The sequence below is a fragment of the Ursus arctos genome, unplaced genomic scaffold (assembly GCF_023065955.2).
Source record: "Ursus arctos isolate Adak ecotype North America unplaced genomic scaffold, UrsArc2.0 scaffold_7, whole genome shotgun sequence".
Classification (NCBI taxonomy): domain Eukaryota; kingdom Metazoa; phylum Chordata; class Mammalia; order Carnivora; family Ursidae; genus Ursus; species Ursus arctos.
This window is the reverse complement of record NW_026623089.1, coordinates 51,536,764-51,556,375: the sequence shown is the minus strand read 5'-3', so window position 1 is coordinate 51,556,375 and position 19,612 is coordinate 51,536,764. Positions and strand designations below refer to the sequence as shown.

Here is a 19,612-nt window from a genome sequence, read left to right as displayed (position 1 = left end):
ACTTATTAAATATTTCTGAGAATAAGCAAAAAAATGTTAAAATTCCAGTACATCAAATCAGCATAACTCATTCTCTAACCCTGCTCTTACAGAGTGACACCAAAAGTGGTATCAGATTATGATGTGGAAGGATGGATGGCAAGTCAGGACATTCATTTTTTTTAAATTGGTGTTTGAGATGCTCACATCACCTTACCATTTAATGTGCACTTACTGGCCCTTTTACTTTTAAGCAAGTAATAGAAAAAGCTTAGTTGGGAGGTTGGAGGTCATGCACTGACCTTACCCAATTGTAGGCCAGCCACTCAGCCCCACCTCATCTGCTTTGGAGCAAGAGGGTTTGAAGAGCCTGGGGAACTGGAGCCACACTCGGTGCCCAGGAGTCAGGGGCCTCAAATCCTGTACCACTTTTCGGGATGGTGATATTTGAAGCCCACTTATTTCAACTTATAACCCTTGAATTGTATGCGCCTAAAGCCCTGTACAATCCTCCACTGAAGGAGTGGGGAGAACAAATTAACGGGACAGTGTATCAGTTTCCTAGTGCTACCATAACAAATCACCACAGACTGGGTGGCTTAAAACAACAGAAATTTATTCTATCAGTTCCAGAGCCTAGAAGTCCAAAATCGAGATGTCAGCAGAACCATGTTCCCCCTCGAGGCTCCAGGGAAGAATGTTTTCTTATCTCTTCTTGGCTTCTGGTGGTTGCCAGCAATCCTTGGTACTCCTTGGTTTGCAGCCACATCACTCCAATTTCTGCCTCTGCCTTCACACAGCCTTCTTCCCTGTGTGTCTCTGTGTCCAAATTTCCCTCTTAGAAAGATACCAATCACTGAATTTATGGCTGACCCTAATCTAATATGACCTCATCTTATCTTGATTACATCTGCAAAGACTCTATTTCCAAATAAAGTCACATTCACAGGTTCTAGGTAGACATAAATTTTGGCGGGGGTAGGGGATGGGGGATGGGGGACACTATTCAACTGAATAGACCTCAAGATGCTTTATTTAGGGGGAGACTCACCAAAACAGGAGCTAAAGGGAAATGTGAGCATTTCTGATTCATACTCAATGTGAATCCTAGAAAGTATGAAAACCTCTATTAATTTTCTCAAAATTTGATTCAGAGCATTTGTTAAGCAGTGTTTGATGATTATAATCTATGGCTAGATTCTCTATAAAACATTTAATTTTTGATTGCTTTAGCAATTAAACTAAACAGATGAAGACATTTCAGTTTCTTTTTTCTTATGCTTGTAACAATAAAAGTAAGAATTTCATACCTTAGCTATTCCTCTCCCAATGTGCTGTCATGCAAAGGGAGCTGAGCTGGTAGCTCAATGTAACTAAGTGCACTAGATCTGAGTCCCTGGCTTGGCACTTGCAGACTAGCACTCCGCTCCTTGGTGTTCTCATCTAGAAGAGGGGTCAGCAAACTACTGTTATGGGCCATTCGGCTTACCACAAAAATTGCCTGTTTCTGTACATAAAGTTTTATTAGAGCTACCAAACTCGTCCGTTGATGTACCGTCTCCGACTGCTTTCCCACTACAACAGCAGAGCTGAGGAGCTGCAGCGGTACGTACCACAAAGCCTACAATATTTACTTTCCGGCCCTCTAAAGAAAAGAAGTTTGGTGACTCCAATTAAAAAAAGAAAATGGGGCTTCACCAGAAAAAAATTCCTGAAATCTCTTGATTGCAGTGCTCTGACAGGGAACGGGATGTTTTTTATTCCAGAAGTACCAGCAGGATGGCATTGACAGCTTTTTTTGATATTTGCATTTCAATATTTTAGCCCTGTCTTAAAATCTTTAAATTCCTTATAATTTTGAAATATTTCATATTGAGAGTCACATCTCAAGTGTGGAGGTAAAGTCATGGGTATTTCAATGTTGCTGAAAAGGCTCCATTCTGTTGTTTTAAACAATCAGCAGACAGTCTAAATTAGATAAAATTGCCTTGGCAGCCAATTATAAATGCTTAGAAATATAAAACCATATGGATTATTTATAAATGCTAAGATTTTCTTAAAGGCATATTAATAAAATTTTAGAACTTAAGAAAAGAACTTAAAAATTTTTTGTAAGTTAACAAATGGCTTTTTGGGCCTCTAGCTTGGAATTTTTTACTTGAAATACAAGAGTGTACTCAGCCAACGTGTCCCTCAGATTGTCAGACAATGCCATTTGCATGGTTGTCTGATTTCAAGGTTTTCCCTTGTCAACCCACTAACATATTATCCTTTGGGAGAAGTCACATCATAAGTAGTGTGTCATCTTTTCTCTTTTGCAGCCAGATACACAGTATCATCATTCGTGTGCTGTTGAGTATCCTCATCAGGCCCGACCTGGTAGGGGATCTGCAGTGACAGGTGGGACCATGGCTCTTATTTTACTACAATGTGACTATGTTAAGACCCTGCCTTTGTTTCTATGTTTATTTTCCCTTCCTCCAGGTTTTAATAGATTTTGTTTCTCTACATCTTTGTAAATCACTTCAAGTTCCTTTTGGAAATGGGATAATAATAAAGACAGAGGAGAACTCTATTGCTCAGAGCCAAGTTCACCACTCTGGCAAAGTAAACCACTTTTTTTTTCAATCTAAAAAGTTTAAGCTAAATAAGTCATGTTTATAATATTCAAACAATGCATGGATTTTATTATGTAGACAAAATCCATACTGTTATAGGATAAACTGCTGTGGTCAGTTAACCTGCTACGCCAAGGTAAAAAAAAAAGAAATTCAAGGGGCACCTGGGTGGCTCAGTTGGTTAAGCATCTGCCTTTGGCTCAGGTCATGATGCTGGGGTCCTGGGATAGAGCCCCACGTTGGGCTCTCAGCACAGTGGGGAGTCTGCATCTCCCTCTCTCTCTGCCTGCCAGGCCCCCTGCTTGTACTCTCTCTGTCTGTCAAATAAATAAATAAAATCTTAGGGGGGAAAAAAAAGAAATTCAAAAATGTCAGGACATGCTGAGTCTGAGTCCATTCCATTAATTTTTGATTTCTAAGTCATATTCTATAGATTGTATTTTCACAGGAGGGGAGAAAATTTAAGGGCATCTTAATTCTTTCTATAATGATATATTTACCACCAATAGGGTCATTCTCATTATGGTGTAGGTGAAATTCGGAAGTGTTAGGCAGTCGAAATGTTTCCTGTTAATAAGATTAATCAACAAGTTACATTAAAAAGTAATCTGCCTCAAACCATCTTTGTCTTCCAAGTGAATTCTCTTGTTCATTTCCTATTAGCATAGTTTGGTAGTCTCTACGGATTCTTTCTTGGATAAGTCCTCACAGAGAAGCAATGCCACCTCTGAGCTAGAGTTACTATATTCAGCCTACTGATAGTCTTAACATTTAGCTAAGTCAAACAGACATACTAGTCCTTTTTAATTAGTAGCCTCTTCTCTAATGGTTCTTTTTTTTTTTTAAGATTTTATTTATTTATTTGAGAGAGAGAGAACACAAGCAGGGGGATGGGCAGAGGGAGAAGCAGACTCCCCACTGAGCAGAGAGCCCAATTTAGGGATCGATCCCAGGACCCTGGGATCATGACCTGGGCTGAAGGCAGACACTTAACCAACTGAGCCCTACCCAGGCACCCAGTGGCCTCTTCTCTAAAACCAGATTTCATATCTTAATGCAGTTTGTCTGGTTTTACATGATAAAATAATACAAATGTGGTTTTTATGGCATTGATGAACATATACTTTACTACTTAGTCCCAGTCTCCAAATTTAAGTCCAACTGATAATTGGAGCTAAAAAGCCCTTGAGGGGCGCCTGGGTGGCACAGCGGTTGAGCGTCTGCCTTCGGCTCAGGGCGTGATCCCGGCGTTATGGGATCGCGCCCCACATCAGGCTCCTCCGCTATGAGCCTGCTTCTTCCTCTCCCATTCCCCCTGCTTGTGTTCCCTCTCTCGCTGGCTGTCTCTATCTGTGTTAAATAAATAAATAAAATCTTAAAAAAAAAAAAAAAAAGCCCTTGATATGAACTTGAGATTACCAAATCTAGAATGTCTACTAATGTTACTCTATGATGTCACCTTTGTCTGACAGGTCCTCAGTTACTTGGGTCTACAAAATCTCAAAACAGAGGCGGTCCAGTCTCTAGAACCAGGCAGGGACCATAGGGCAAATGAGAAGAACCTGCTTCAGGCTGCAGGGAACACGTGAGAAATATTCATGAATCAGTGTTAAGTCATCTTGTGACACAAAGCTTGTATACAAGAGACAACACCATCTTCATGAAGCATTAATCTGGTATAACTGACAGAGAAAAAAAGAGGATCCACCAAAGATTACACGGGTACTGTTTCCCTCTCCAGTTCCTGTCTTCTTTCAGCATAAGTTAACCTATTCCACTGGACTTAAAATTTGTACCCAGAGATGTAACAAATGAATAGTTATCCCCAAATCTCATGTTGTCTGTTAACAATGATCAGCTCAATTATTCTAGGATTCTGAGACTATACATACACAAAAAGCAGCAAATAATTGTCTGATAAGAGTATCACCGGCTTTGAAATACTTCCGCTTGTATGAATTTCTGGAGAGTTGTACTCATTTTTAAAGGCAGTTTTAGGAGACAGAGCTGTCAAAAATCTGAGTTACTCATCAAACAGATGTCATTCCTAAAGCTTTCTCTTTAGATGTCCAATCTTACAGGCAAAGAGCTATGGAAGGGCTAAGTAACTAAAGACATAAACGTGGAGCACTGGTATAAAGTAGCTTATGTAGTAAGTCATGTCAACCTCACAAAGCCTGCTTCCTGTCAGATTATGCTTCTTTGCTTCTTAAAGGACCTTAGTGGTCATATATATATATTTTTTCACTATTAAACTCACCAGATTTTCTCCTTAAACTCTAAGTAAACTGTAAGAATTTATAGAATCTATTAGTGAGCCAACAATACCTTAACATTTCAGAAACTCTGGTAATTAGTTTAGTATAAACATATCCTAAGAGCAGAAGTACAGAACTTCAGCATTCTTCTGATTTCACCATGGACCTTTTTTGGAGTACACTCACAAACGCAGCAGTGGTTTTAACTATGGCTTAAATTTATTTTATTTGAATTTCATCGAACTTTTATTTTGATGATCATACCAGTTTTAGATCTTATTGTAAATCTTCAGAGTAGATAAATTCAAATGATCATAAATAGGGTAATTTTTTTTATTTATCAAAGTGTTCTAATACTATCATATGAAGACAGATGCTGCAAACCACCTGCATTAAATTATATTTTAACACAATTAAAGAGTATTTTTTAACCTGTTTGTAACCACAAACTAAAAATGTGTCATGTGCTTACCTCAGATAAATTATCATACATAAAACTCAGTAACAGAAGGGTTGTTATATATTCAATACCATATGCATAAAAGTCTATAACTCAGAGACTTTATCAGTTGCCAAAAATGTCCATATATTCCAATGAGTACATACCAATTTGACTAAATATAAGTAAACATCTCTATACTATTCTCACAAATCAATACCATGAGTGCATGATAACAAACCACTGGATCAAGATGGCCTGCCTTTCAAAGTTAAGAGAATCAGAAGGAGCCCCGAAGAAGTCATTTAGCCCAACTCCCTCACCCTTTTATAGATGAGGAAACAAGTTCAAACAAGATCTGCAACCTGCCTAAGGACAGACATGCAACAGTTACAGGCAGGACAACTTCTCTTTATGCTGCTTAAATCCGGCTACCTACTACAAAGCTGACCCGGTTTACTTTTCTTCTCTTTTCTCTGAACCCCATTTATAGTGTTTCTAGATCATAGTTTAAATGATCACTGAGATCATTTAAAGGCCCCAGAACTTAATCATTTTTAACTTGTTTATTTCATCATGTGTAAGTCTTACAAAGATGCTTGAAGTAACCTCAACATCTGTTTCTCCTATACTTCAAGCAAAGAGTACAAAACCCGGCTGAGTAAAACAAAAAGCAGAGAGGATATATTCAAGAATATTAAACCCGAAAACAAACTGGCAAATATCTGAAAGACAGAAGTCCAGCAAGTGTTCTGAGAGCATTCTAACTAGGTAGAGTTACTCTTATTAATAAACACACACATCACTCTGAACACTCTGCTGCTGTGTGCACACTCCTGCGTGGCAAACGACAACTGCTGAAGTCAATATGGGACAGACCCACATTCTAGATAAGAGTTCCTTGTACAGAAGATCCACAGAGGCAAGCGCTGCCAGGAAGTACCCCACTCTCCCCCATTCCCTCAAAAATCGCCAAATTCCTTCATGCAGGGCCTCAAAGAACGTCAGGGGATTTCTAGCATTACTAAAATTAGGCTGAGAAATTCTGCTTAGTTTACAGAGTTGATTTGAATAATTTAGGCTGGAAAGACACCATTCTTAAGGGCAGGGTCCACTTTTGTCTTCAAATCTTAACTGTACCTTGCCTACAATGGCACCAATTAACACCTAAGGTCTTTTGAAGAGAAAATTCCATTATTTCTTTTCTTTCTTGAGAGGCGTTTTTTTCCCTCCTCGTTTAGGTTTGCAGTACTTTGCTTCCATTTGAGCCAGAAAACTGTCCATTTCTTTTTGCCGATCCTTTTGTCTGCTCTGTTTAAGAAGTTAAAACACAAGCTTTCAAAACACAAGGCTATCCAGAGACAAAAATACTCAGTGGTTGCCAGAGGCTGGTAGAAGGGAGAACAGGGAATGACTGCTAATGAGCAAGGGGTTGTTTTTTTTTCCTGAGGTGACGAAAATGTTCTGGAATTAGTGCTGTTCTACAACTTGATGAATATGCTAAAAGCCACTGAATTATGTACTTTAAAAGGATGAAAACATGGTACGTGACTTATGTCTTAAAAGAAGAAAACAAAACACCCACAACACTATACACTACCAAGAAAGTATTAGCAGTAGGAATCAGAACATGAAAGAAGTAGTGACAACCTTCAAAGACAATCTGCTAAGCTTACCTGAATGATCGCTTTCAAGTTATCTACCCCTTCGTCAAGGCCCAACTCCTTCCTGCTTATTTCTGCTTCTTTAGCCTCTTCCTGAGCCTAAAACAGAAACTCACGTTAGACTCCATGGCAACGTAGCACGTACTAAAAATACACCCTCTTTCCCCAAAGCAAATCTATGGTAAGAACCTTTCAATTTGAGGATTATATAGATAAAAAAGGACACAATTACACAAATATGTCATTCATTAAAGACAACACTGCAGAGAGCATGCAGTAGATCCTCTGATTCCAATAAGCATATCTGAGTTTTCCCCATTTTTACTAGCTAGGGGTAGCAAGTAGTTTAGTATTCATAAACCACATGGTGATAAGAATGAAAACAAAATGCTAGGAGAGCTAGGAAAGGTCATTTAACCAAGGATGCCTTCAAAAATGTTGCCAGGATACAATTATCTCAAATTCCGCTCCTCTGGAAATTCACTTTTTAAGAGAATAACCCTGGTTTAAAATTCCCAAGTAATAAACACTAACAAACTCAGTTTTAACCTTTCTTTACCTAATTTCAAAGCAACCGTCTTCTGCCAAATTTTGATTCCAAAATACCACAAGAATACCTTGGGAAAGGTTTAATGAGTTTGTTCTTTCTTTCAGGGCAACAACACTATAATAGGTCCCAAACCCCAGTATATTTTCTAAATAGCAATGAACACTATTAAAGCTAGGAATGCTGATACATTAGGATTTTGTTATTCCAATAAAAAGAGTTTCCATTGTCTACTTTCAGTCCTTGTATTCAATTTCTTTCTTTTAATACTGTATACCCACTCCCCAGGTTTGCTGGAGTCTCTCTAAAAACCTATGCCATCCACCTGCCCCCAACTCTAGGAAAGTTTCCCAAGCTAAAATCCTATTACTGGATATAGCTGTGCTCAGTTTCACTGGAGAAAATGATTACCAACTGCCAGAGCAGGCCTAAACAGATGTAGCCTATGAGCCAAGATGATGACTTTTTTGTTTAAAGTAGGCTCCATGCCCAACGTGCGGCTTGAACTCACAACCCTGAGATTAGGAGTCACATGCTCTACCAACTGAGTCAGCCATGCACCCCCAAAATTATAATCTTTTTTTTTTAATTTATTTGACGGAGAGAGAGACAGCCAGCGAGAGAGGGAACACAAGCAGGGGGAGTGGGAGAGGAAGAACAGGCTTCCAGCGGAGAAGTCTGACGTGGGACTCAATTCCAGAATGCCGGGATCACGCCCTAAGCCAAAGGCAGACGCTTAACGAGTAAGCCACCCAGGCGCCCCCCAAAATTATAATCTTGATACACATTCCACTTCGCTATACACACGGCCCCCAGCTTTCCCCTGTAGGTATCTTGTAGCAAAACTGCAGACCTACCTCCACCTTCAATTGAGCCATACAAAATAAAGCACCCATCTCAGGTACCCACCAGAGATCTAAAATCTTACAGTGCTCTCCACTGAGCTCCCACAAGGAAAGCCAGGTTGAGGCAATGGTTACTTCAGTACCAGTCTGATCTTCCCCAAAAGACGAGAGAGACAGATGCTTGCTGTGACTCCACTCCCTCCTAGAACTTCAGCTGTCTGTCCTTAAGCTCCTTTTCCCTGCCATCATCCCTACCCTCACCAACTCAACAGTTTAATAAGATACAGAAGCCACAATTCTTGATTTTTTCACAAGTGTTCCTCTCCGGGTGTGTTTGGGAAGACACTTTAATCAAAATAAACTAAATCATTTGTTTAGAAATGTATATTATGGGTCCAATTCAAGAATCAATCTGGGCAAGAACAAAAGAAAATCTGTATTAACAAGACAATAGTAAAAAAAAAAAAATTTTTAGTCACCCTCTCCCCACCTCTTAACCCAGTGAGCACCACGGTCCACTCTATATATGTGGACTCCATTACTTTATTTCTTGAGGAAAGCCTTGACAAAGCTACAAGTACTGGCCCACATAAAAAATATTTCAGTGTTATTTTAAGATGATATTAAATAATCCACCTAGCAAAATCCTCTTGAGCACAACATATGAAGAAAAAAAAGTTTCTCCTGATGAGCAGGTATGCTCATTTTATTAGAAAAGAAATGAGTTAACCCTTACTCTCATCTCAGTAATCTTATACATATTTCTATTATTGTAAATACCCTCACATTCTTTTTGGAAGCAATCAAGATATAAATAATAATAAACAGCATTCAAAATCTTACCCTCCTTTTCCTTGCATTCATCTTTTGCTTCGATTCTTTGACAAAGGCATTATAGGACGGGATCTCTCCAGCATCAATGGCTTGCTGAATAATGTTCCTTATCCTGGGTTCTTCTGTGTACTGCACACACAGTACAGACTCCATGATCTGATCCATGTCACCCTTGAAATCCAAATAGGCCTGTTTAATATCCGCCAGCTCTTCTTCAGAACCTTTGTATGTCTTTTCAAAAGCCTGAATGTCTTCTAGAGATATCTGAACAAATAAGAGACATATGCTTTAACTCTGAGAATTTTAAATAAAAAGTATATTAGTAAAGCTAGATTTAGGTGTTGAAATGTTTCTTTCCAATTACAATAGTTGCTTAAGTTGAAATTGTTGCAAGGAAACACACTTTCTATGCCAAAGCTTTTCCAGAGTTTGCCCCATTCCAACCTTCACAACTACTAAACTACAGACCAGGAACATTTAAGTTTCCAGAAGAACTCAAGACTTACACGTGGATATGTAAAATGAAGCATTATCTTATAAAATATTAAACCACCCTTTTCACTACCATTGCTCTACATCAACAGGGAATTAAAGACCCATTTCAGTAAAAGTATGTGTGTATGTTTAACGGTTAAACAGAGTCATTCTTCTTCAAAGATATGTTATCTCCCGAGGAATACTTGCACGTATGTGTATTTTAAGATGAAACAGAAATTCCCCAATCCTACACAACACAAAATGCAATACCTTACAGCCATTCAATAAATGTTTGTTGAATGAATGACGGGAAGAATCACACAGAAATTTCCAGAGTCCTCTACCTTTTTAAAAAGTAACCTCCAATACGTCTCCCAGTCCCGATCTTGGTTGAGTACATCAGAATCTTCGTCCACTGTTCCCTGCTCATCGTACAATGCTCTCTGCTCTTTGTCGCTCAAAACAGAATAAACTTTCCCGAGGATCTGCGGGTTAAGAGCATCCAGAAGTCACCCCTGCATCCCTCACTGAAACCGCGCTGCGAGAAATAAAGATTAGAAAACACCAGGCCAGGTTGGGCGGACTCCGCCTGCGCGGGCCGGGCGGCCAGAACATGGACAGAAACCCAGGTGGCCAGTGGAGCTGGGGCTCGCGTACCTGGAAGCGGCGGGTGGCGTCCTCTTTGTCGTCCTCGCCGACCCGGTCCGGGTGCACCCGCAGGGACACCTTGTGGTAGCCGCGTCGGACCTCATCATCCGAGGCCTCGCGCCGCACGCCCAACACTCGGTAAAGGTCGGCGGTACCGAACACCTCCTCGCACAGCTCCAGCAGCCCCATAGCCGGCAGGAATAGGGAGCGAGCGGCAAACTCCGCAAAAACTGCCCGTCCCAGCGACACCAGCTAGAGCTCAAGGCTGCCCCCTTTTCCCGCGCAAAAAAAGCCCCGGGCGACTGCGTCACAAGAAGCGCCAAATGGGCGTCGCACTTTACGGCGGCTGCAAAACGAGGGCGTGGCCAGAACTTCAGCGGAGACTGGAGCTGCCGCGGGAACTCCTTCAGTGTGCTGAGCGCAGCGCTGTGCCACGCCACCCACCCCTCGCTCAAGAAATCTGGCGCTTATCTTCTCACCAGTGTCCCAGTGCAGAAGTTCATTCAATTTATGGCACGTCCGTATTACGTCGAAACTATATATTGCTGTTTTGTTTGCCTTTTTTTTTTTTTTAAGTAAAAAACAGCATAACATCGGCATTTGGCGATTTGACATGGTTCAACACCGTTAAATAGATTCGTTCTTTTTCAGTGATCCTGACAAGAGTACACAAAACTTAAGATCCGATAACTTTGCAACCTACAGCTTGGGACTGCTAGGTAAGCACCTTTCCTCATTTCTGCAAGAAAAAAGTGTAAACCAAAAGCACAAAATACTGGTCTTTTAAAAACTGTTAACATTTATTACAGAATCATACCCATTCACCTTCCAGTTCCTAATCACCTTCCGCTTTGGTTAAGGTACCATGACCAAACCCTCACCTGAGTAAAAATAAAGCTGCTGAAGTAAAGGCTTTTTTTTTTTTTTTTTTTTTAATGCAGAGCTGTGTTTGAGCATGTTGGATTTGAGGTGATAGGGTGATAGCAACATAAGCTAATGCAATCAACTAAGAGATGGTAAGAAACTGTGTCAGGAGATCCAAAGCAAGGCTAGAGCTAGGGAAAACCGGAAATCAGGGACAGGATGCGCTCACAGGGGAAGTATGCCTACACAGATCACAGAGGAAGGATAGACCAGGGCACAAAGTGAATACTTGAGTTGGCAGAAACTCAATAGCTCAAAATACCTTACCTTAACCCATTTCCCAGCAGTTCCCTTTACTGGTCAATACTTTTCATAATCATTCTTCTTTGCTCTACCAATTAAAGCTTATCCAAAGACCTTAAACTCTCCAGAGTATATTATTATCTTTAACTTCCAGAGTTCCCATGGTTTTCATAGCATTTTTCTTTCCCAGATCCATGATCAAATCCAGGTAGTCAGTTCTTCTCAGCCTGCCCTGCCTTCAAAGTCCCCTCAAAGCAAGGGAGGCCCACCAGTGACAACCCTGGGAGAGACCTGACCCCCTAAGAAGGCTGGTAATTGTTCTCAATATATAAAACCCAGAAAATAAAATAAGTTGGTACATTGATAAGGCTTTAGTATCTCCTCTATAAACTCTTATATCCTAGTCTTATGCCAGAATTTGGAATTGTATTACCCAGAGTGTGCACTAAAATCCTCTGATCCATGCTTGTGATTGACCTGCAGTTCTGGTGAGGCAGATGTGACATTTTGGGCTTGGGGCACAGCCAGTCATTTATATTACCAAACTCATGACACCTAAACCACATTCTATCACTGGCTTTTTAAGTGGACTTTTGCAAAGCCTCATCTTTGCTCATCTCACACTCACCCTGCCACACACAATATAATACGTTGGAAAGGGCTCTCCAGGTATGCATATTGGGGTCTGAATCTTAGCTCTGCCCAAATGAAAATAGATGGCGTTGGGCAAGTTTCCATATCTGAATCTCAGCCTCCCATCAATAAAATAGAGACAATCCTACCCACCCTTCATGATACCCAATAATCCTCACAAATAACCTTACTTGTAAAGGGAAAGAACGTATGTAGGTACTTTTCAGTATTACCTTTCTTCCAGTTTCTCATTCTTAAAAAGTATGTTATTATAGGCTAAAAGCTCATAAAAAAAATCTACCTTTGTAAATTTGAGATTATGTGTCAAACAAGAGAAAGTAACTCTACAATTACCTAAATAAATAAATAAGCAAAACAAAGTAACTGTGTTCTTGAGCTAGTGGGATGACCATAAATGATTAAGGAAGGAATTGTGTGGATGGACCACGGATAGGCTTGCTGGGGCTTTCAAACAGGGAAGTCTTAGAAGGCAGAAGACTGTAAAATTGTCTGAGAGATCCAGGGCCCAACCCAAAAGTCCAACACACCCCAGAGCCACTGTCTTTTCCAGATGAAGGCTGAAAAAGCTAATTAGTACCTAGACCCAGCTCTATGTCAGAAAGAACAAATATCTCCAGTCCAGCTCAGGTTAGGCCCGAAGAGCATGGGTGACTCAGAAACTCCATTTATTGACCTCCAAATCTAATAAAACTAAGAGCTCTGCACAAGTGTTTATGAGGACTTTGACCTTTTCCCCAATGCTCTGCTCACTGAAGTCAGCTCGTTTTTGTTTCTGTAGCCTCTGTATCTGTTTTCTGAGATGCTAAGAGAACTTCACGTGCCCGTTTCCTTCGCAGCCTCTCAGCATTTGTGATCATCATGGGATGCAGAGGGAAAAAGCCAGAAAGACCTAAAAGCAACAGGATTTTCATTCATTATAATACAGCATAAGCCAATGTTTCCCTGGGAACTTAGCCTCACAGAGTTAAGGCCTAACGGAGACCTAACCTACAGCACGGATTTAAAACATGCTCCTCCTCTCTTGCCCAACTGTCTTATCTCTTCCCCCAACTCCCTCCCTTCCATTTACTACAAGGAGACAATGGATGTTACTTCCTAAAGCTAATGTCCTTATTTGAAAAAAGATAAATGGACAGAGAGTCATTCAAGACACACTTCCTATTTTCAGTACAAAATCCCATTCACCCAAGAAATCTCATAAAAGAGTCCACAAAAGGGGTCTCCAATCAAAATGACAATTAGATCACAACTTCAGCTTTCACTCTAGCCCTGAGCAGCCTGAGGTAATGAAAATCACTCTTAACTCTTACCATCCTGAAACTGACCTCAACTTACAATCCCCTCAGTGAAGTAAGGCTAGAGCTGAGTTACCCAGAAGCTTCTCCACAGGCTTAGAGAGGTGGGCCCCGCAGCCCATCCAGTGCCGGATCCGGTCTAGGTTGAGAGCAACAATCTTCTCTCCGTGACTGTTGGGCAGGGGATCATAGGAGCCCAGCTGCTCCACGAAACGGCCGTCCCTGGGACGCTTGTTGTGAGCAGCCACAATGCGGTAGAAAGGCCGGTTGGTACAGCCACTCAGGGCAAGGCGGATGGTTAAATGTCCTCCACGGTAGACTCTGCACAGGACAGTGGCTGCGGAGAAGTAAGTTAACACACAAGAAGCGAGTACATAAAATGGACAAAACGAGGTAGATAAAACAAGCCCCTTCTTTAACTGAAACATCCTTCTATCCAACCAACTACTGTCAACCCGCGTTAGATAGTGTATTCTTCGTGAAACTCCTCTCATGCACTTCAGCCAGAAAGGACTACCTCCTCGACCCGCGCAACACCAGCCTGCCACGTAAGAGCTCTGTGACCACGACGGAGCCTCAGCGGCCTCATCTATAAACTGAATGCCATTTATCTCATACATTTTGAGGAAGGATTAAGCGAGCAAAACCTGAGACGGACAAACGTAAGGCAGTGCGGCTGTTTCGGGTTCGGGCTGCCTCCAGCTCGCCTAGGAGGGCTGCTTCATCGGGTCCCAGACGCCCCCCAGCCCTCGTCCCGGAAGGTCACTCACTGAGCTGGACCATGCTGAGGCCGGCGTGCGCCAAGGCACCTGCCGCGCCTCCAAGGGCACTGCCGCCCGCCACCGATCAGCTCTACGGCCTCGGGCGGGGCGAGGGACGAACGCAGAGAAGTCCACAGTGCGACACCACTGACCTCACCACTTCGCTACCCAAGCCCTAGCGCCCCTGCGCAAGAAGCGAGGACTCCGCTCGCCCCGCCCCTTCCGCTTTCCTGCCCCTACACTTCCCATAATGCAACGCCTTGAACCCTAACGTACTTTAAACCGCCTCGAGAAAGGCGCGCTGCAATTTGCTTGTATCTTGGGTGGTAGTGCGAGTAGAGTTATGTGGGTGCTCTTGGCCTGCGCTGGACTGTGGGTTCCTCTAGGAGTGAGGAATATTGGGAGAATCCCTGGGAGCGGCCCGAAGTGCTAAAGTGTTCTACAGATCCATCCTTCCCGCGAACGTATTTTGAGCGCCTGTTTAGAGCCAAAGCGCGGTGCGGAGAACGCCTGGCTGAAAGGGCGCTGTCCTGCCCCCGGGAAGCTCGCAGTGGCGTGGAGAGATAGGCTGAGTTTACACCGGAGTTAGTAAAGGTGGTCCGTACACAGTACTGGCGGAGCAGAGGACAAGGCGAACCTGAAACTTCCTTGGTGCCTCAGGCTTGGAGGGCAGGAAGACTTCATAAATTTAAGAAGTAGAGTTAGAACCAAGGCTATACACGGACTATAAATGAGGGTAGGGTTTATTTTATTCTTCTGTGTTTATTAATATACCTCCCACCTCCCCTCATGTTCTCCCACCTCCCTCCTATTCTCTGCACCTTCTTTAAAAAATTAAGGAAGAGGAGTCTTTTTCCTGGTTTTGCTATGCAGTGATCCAGGAGGACAGGAGTGAAGTACGGTTCCTTTGTCATCTTTAGCCCTAGAATACTGGCCTCAGTCGAGAAGAGTTTTGCATCTATTATAATAAGTTAATGGACTCGGAGTCCCTGTGATTTAGATCCATGAAGATACCCGTGGTTAGAGGTAGTCAGTACCTCCACCTTCAGCAAAGACTGCTCTGTTCAGCTATGTTCCCCATTGGATCCAAAGGGTCTGGCTACAACTAATGTGTTTGTTCTAACACAGTGACCCAGCATAGCAGTCTTCCTTTAGGTCCACCTTAGAAATTGATGCCTTAATTCTCTAGTTCCAGGAAGTGAACCTAGCCAGAGACCTTAGCAGTTGCCTTCCAGGAATGACCTGATAAGCTTTTACCAGAAATCCTAATAATGAACCTGCTTTACTTTAATTATGTAAATAAATAATTCTATTCTTACGTATATCTTAGTAGACCTTAATTAACTCCAGAACCACACTGATCAGTTTTGAATCTTTTTCACTTTTTATTGTCATCCAGTTTACTGTCAACCTGTAAAATATCCAGTAATAGCCATCCAGTAAAATAGCCAATGGAAATAAAAGAATGGGTTTCTGTTTATGGTGTTTTCCATCCCCAGACCTCATATGGTGAAATGCCCGGGGCTTAATCTCTCTGGGAAGGAAAGGAGCTCAGAGTCCCACATAGAATATTCTTCAGCTGGAAGGATGTCAGAAAGATGGATTTCCAAAGCCAAGCGTCTCCTGTACCATGTGGATCTCTGCAAGCAGAGTCTTATCTTTTAGTTTAAGCTGCATAAGAAGAAGGAAGGGGAGGATACATATCATACCTGATATACCTATGTGGAGACCCCTCATTTACTGAGCCACAGTTAAAGAATATAGTTCCTTGGCATGAAATTGGGCTCTTCCTATATTCCCTATTTCATGGCAACTCCATTAAAAGACCTCAGAACGTTGTGCTGATTACATGGACATATTCACTTTATGAAACTTCAAGTAGTATGAACATTTACAATTTGTGTATTTTTTTGTTAAACAACATTAATAAAGTATTTTTAAAAGAATTCACATTATCACCCAGTCTATCTTGACTACAATATTCCAATTTGGCAAGTTACAGGAATCAAAGACACACAAAACAAAAATAATAGATCTGAATTTATTTTTAGCCTCTAGATGTGTAGTAGAGATATCTAGTTGCCTACTGAATACCCACTCTCCTTTCTTTCAACAAAATCTTCATTTCTTTTCAGGGCAGGAATGCAGCCAGCTAAAAAGCTTGATTTCCTTCTTCCCTTAGAGCTAGGGGTAGTCTTATGACCAGTTGTGGCCAGTCCAATGTAAGCTAAAGTCATAGCTGCTGCTGCTTTTTTTTTTTTTTGAAAGTAGATACTTTTCTCTGGAGATGATTTTCTTTACCATCAAATACTATGTACATGTGAATTAAACATCTTTATTTTTTATGAGTATACTTGACACACCATGTTTTGGGTGTACACCATGTTTTGGGTGTACAACATAGTGGTTTTAAGTCTATACGTTATGCTGTGCTCACAAGTATAGCTACCATCCGTCACCACACAACACTATTACAATAACATTGACCATATTCCCTATGCTATATCTTTTATTCCCATAAAGTCATTGCTTCTTAAAGGGAGGTAAATAGCTAGCGTATCCTCTTTGTTCTTCCTCCCTTTTGTTCTTTATTGTGCCTGAAACATGGATATGGTGACTTGAGCTACAATGGCTGTCTTGCAACTATGAAGGATAGGAACTGCATGCTATGATTAGTGGAGCAGAAAGACAGAGTTTGGGTCTCTGGTGACATTGTGGAACTCTGGTACCAGCCCTGGGCTTTTCATTAGATGAGAAAAATAAAACTAATTTGTTTAAGCCACTAATTTGAACTGTAATTCATAATAGAATAGACTAGGGGTTGGCAGATTACTGCTTATGAGCCAAATCTAGCTTGCTGTTTTTGTTAAGTGAAGTTTTATTTGAAACACAACCATGCTCATTTGTTTATGTATTGTCTATGGCTCCTTTTGCACTCAAGGGCAGAGGGTAGTAGACACAATAGAGACAGTTTGGCCCACAAATCCTAAAATATTATTTTGCCCTTTACACAAAGTTTGCTGACCAATACCTTCAGTCTGTACATGAGGAAAATGAGGCTCAAAGAAAACATAGTAGATTTAGTGGCAAAACTATGACCATAATTCAGGTCTTCTGACTCCTAGGCCATCTGTCTTTCCATTAAACGAAATCTCTAAAGAGGTAGTACCAACCCCCCCCCCCCCCCCGCCAACACTTGTGCTCTCTCTCTAGCTCTGCTCTCTCTCTCTCTCAAAATCTTTTTTAAAAAGGTGGGGGGTGCCTGGGTGGTTCGGTTGGTTGGACGTCTGCCTTTGTCTCCAGTCGTGATCCGGGGTTCCTGGGATCGAGCCCTACATGGGGCTCTCTGCTTAGCGGGGAGCCTGCTTCTCCTCCTCCCTCTGCCCCACCCCAGCTTGTACTCTCTCTGTCTCTCTCTTTCTCTCTCAAATAAATAAAATCTTAAAAAAAAAAAAAAGAGGTAGAAAAAAAATCCCTCATAGTAATATGTGGGTTATTCCAAACCCAGCAGCCCTATGATAATGGCAAAGATGATAAGAAAAGCCTCTAAAAAAAATGCACATCATGAAATGATAGAATGCCGTAAAGTCCTGAATTAAGCCAGCATCTTCTTCCCAGTTTCCCAACCTGAGTACAGTACAGAAAACAGCAGAGGCATCTGCATCATACCTTCGTCGTGTACTTATAGGCCTGCTCTGCTTCCAGTTGCCGTCCAGCCTGAAAAAAGAGCAGCAGCTGGTTATAATGATATATCATAAACATTATGGCGGGAAATCAGGTTGCCACGAACATTTCTACCAAAAGAGAGGACTCCATACCTTCTTAATTAAGAACCTCTGAATTCAAAAGGGAAGCAGGAAAATGAAAGGTGATAAGGAAAAGCAGATATTCATAGATATATATATATATCATGTATATATATAGCTCCCATATATCTCATATATATCTCATATATATAATACACACACACACACACACACACACACACACACACACACACACATACATATACTCTTTGTTTCAAAAAGCTTAAGGAAGGGCGCCTGGGCTCAGTCGGTTAAGCATCCGACTCTTGAACTTAGGTCTTGATCTCAGGGTCCTGAGTTTAAGCCCTGCATTGGGTTCCATGTTGGGCATGGAGTCTACATTAAAAAAATAATAATAATAAAAATTTAAAAATGAAAAAAAAAAGCTTAAAGATAACTTGGTTTCTCATTTTCCCCCCCTGAAATCTCAGGATTGAAGCCATTCTGTTAATAATAGCTAAAACGTATATAATGTTTACTCTGTGATTTACATTTACATTTAATTGTTTACATTGTTTTAAGTGCTTTACATACTTTCATTCTTAATCCTCAAAACAACTCAAGGAGAAAACCTGTTATTTATAATTCTATGTTTACAGATGGAAATACCTAGGCACAGAGAGGATAAATAACTTCCCAGGGTTATGAAGATAATAACTGGAGGAGTCAGCTTTTAAAACAATGCATCCTGCTCCAGAGTCCAAGTTTTTAACTACTACACTTTATCCTGTCTCTATGTATTAGAAAAAGCAGATACTGGAATTACCCGTGCAGATCTGGATATGGGATGAGAACACTAACTATTCCTCCCAGTTATTCTTTGCAGGAAGCATTCATCTAGGAGCTAAATGAGAATAATATGAATTCACTATTAGACTTAACAATTTGTGCATAACAAATTAGAGTATGCAATGTCACTTGGGAAATACATAAATAGGAACTACATCCATAATACAGAATATTAAATAAATATGAAAACTGCAGAATGTTCTGGCGAGAAGGAAACTTAGTGAATATCTAGTCCAATTTTCTGATCAGTGCTAGTTCATGGTAAATTTTTACTAGTTCACAAATGTTTCATTATTTAAAAGACTTTCCTATAATATGTACATTTCAAAGATTTCCCCACCTGAGGTTCACAGAATTTCAGTTCATTTTCTAGCACGTTTTCCTTTCCTGTCAGTATTATCTTTGTTTCACTTCTGCTGTAGGGAGGAAGAGGTCCAAATGATGCGAGGATCCAGAACAGTCAAAACAATTTTGAAAAGAGTGACAATTTCTTTTTTTGCTATTATGGAAAATGCTGCAGTAAACATTCTTATACATGTCCTCTGGTATTTTTCTTAGGAATGTATCTAGATATAAAATGGCTAAGTTGTAGATATGAATTTGGGTAAATAATACCATATTGCACTTCAAAGTAGTTGTACCAATTTATATCCATTAGCAATTATGAGAATCCTTATCAATGTTAATATCAGACTAATTTTTGCCAATCTGATGGGTGTGCATTTCTGTCACATTGTCATTTTCTTAAAAGATTTTATTTATTTGAGAGCACACCAGCAGAGGGGGAGTCAGGGGGAGAGGGAGAAACCGGCTCCCTGTTCACTGGATCCT

General features: G+C 41.0%; 4 protein-coding genes across 11 annotated transcripts in view; 1 reads left to right on the top strand and 3 right to left on the bottom strand.

The window, feature by feature from the left end:
• The window catches only part of FAM149B1 (family with sequence similarity 149 member B1), a 77,662-nt gene extending 69,924 nt beyond the window's left edge, over positions 1-7,738 (top strand). For 3 of the 6 annotated variants that reach the window (XM_026504447.4, XM_057308789.1, XM_026504445.4), the window contains one exon: positions 2,301-2,498. In XM_026504447.4, the coding sequence (XP_026360232.1) occupies positions 2,301-2,498 (198 nt within the window). Of the gene's footprint in view, positions 1-1,498; positions 1,667-2,300; positions 2,499-4,069 lie in introns of those variants that run through there. The other 3 variants (XM_057308790.1, XM_026504446.4, XM_026504448.4) reach the window with 2 other exon arrangements.
• DNAJC9 (DnaJ heat shock protein family (Hsp40) member C9) lies at positions 575-11,000 on the bottom strand. Of its 2 annotated transcripts, none has more exons than XM_048219255.2 (5): positions 10,319-11,000; positions 10,006-10,146; positions 9,194-9,448; positions 6,971-7,057; positions 575-3,164 (listed from the first exon to the last, which is right to left on the bottom strand). In XM_048219255.2, the coding sequence occupies exons 1-5, from the start codon at positions 10,496-10,498 to the stop codon at positions 3,018-3,020; spliced, it is 810 nt and encodes a 269-aa protein (XP_048075212.1). In that variant the 5' UTR covers positions 10,499-11,000; the 3' UTR covers positions 575-3,017. The 2 variants fall into 2 exon arrangements, with proteins under 2 accessions (XP_048075212.1, XP_026360243.1); XM_026504458.4 differs by lacking the exon at positions 575-3,164 and adding an exon at positions 5,056-6,605.
• A 90-nt stretch (positions 11,001-11,090) lies between these two features.
• On the bottom strand, positions 11,091-14,422 carry MRPS16 (mitochondrial ribosomal protein S16). Its single transcript, XM_026504459.4, has 3 exons — positions 14,196-14,422; positions 13,502-13,762; positions 11,091-13,019 (listed from the first exon to the last, which is right to left on the bottom strand). Exons 1-3 carry the CDS (start codon positions 14,206-14,208, stop codon positions 12,886-12,888), a joined length of 408 nt encoding a protein of 135 aa, XP_026360244.1. The 5' UTR covers positions 14,209-14,422; the 3' UTR covers positions 11,091-12,885.
• A 1,125-nt stretch (positions 14,423-15,547) lies between these two features.
• Positions 15,548-19,612, bottom strand: part of CFAP70 (cilia and flagella associated protein 70) — a 101,696-nt gene continuing 97,631 nt past the window's right edge. For both annotated transcript variants that reach the window (XM_026504460.4, XM_048219252.2), the window contains exons 27-28: positions 17,856-17,903; positions 15,548-15,857 (exon numbers count right to left, since the gene is read on the bottom strand). In XM_026504460.4, the coding sequence (XP_026360245.1) occupies positions 15,777-15,857; positions 17,856-17,903 (129 nt within the window). In that variant the 3' untranslated portion in view covers positions 15,548-15,776. The remainder of the gene's footprint in view (positions 15,858-17,855; positions 17,904-19,612) is intronic.

Excerpts from the sequence above, each read along its gene's own strand:
- DNAJC9 (XM_048219255.2), bottom strand. The coding sequence starts at position 10,498 with ATGGGGCTGCTGGAGCTGTGCGAGGAGGTGTTCGGTACCGCCGACCTT. Across the intron at positions 10,147-10,318 it reads ACGCCACCCGCCGCTTCCAG|ATCCTCGGGAAAGTTTATTC; the intron begins GTACGCGAGCCC and ends CTTAACCCGCAG. Across the intron at positions 9,449-10,005 it reads GGAGGTTACTTTTTAAAAAG|ATATCTCTAGAAGACATTCA; the intron begins GTAGAGGACTCT and ends TTATTTGTTCAG.
- MRPS16 (XM_026504459.4), bottom strand. Across the intron at positions 13,020-13,501 it reads GCCTGTGGAGAAGCTTCTGG|GTCTTTCTGGCTTTTTCCCT; the intron begins GTAACTCAGCTC and ends TGTTGCTTTTAG.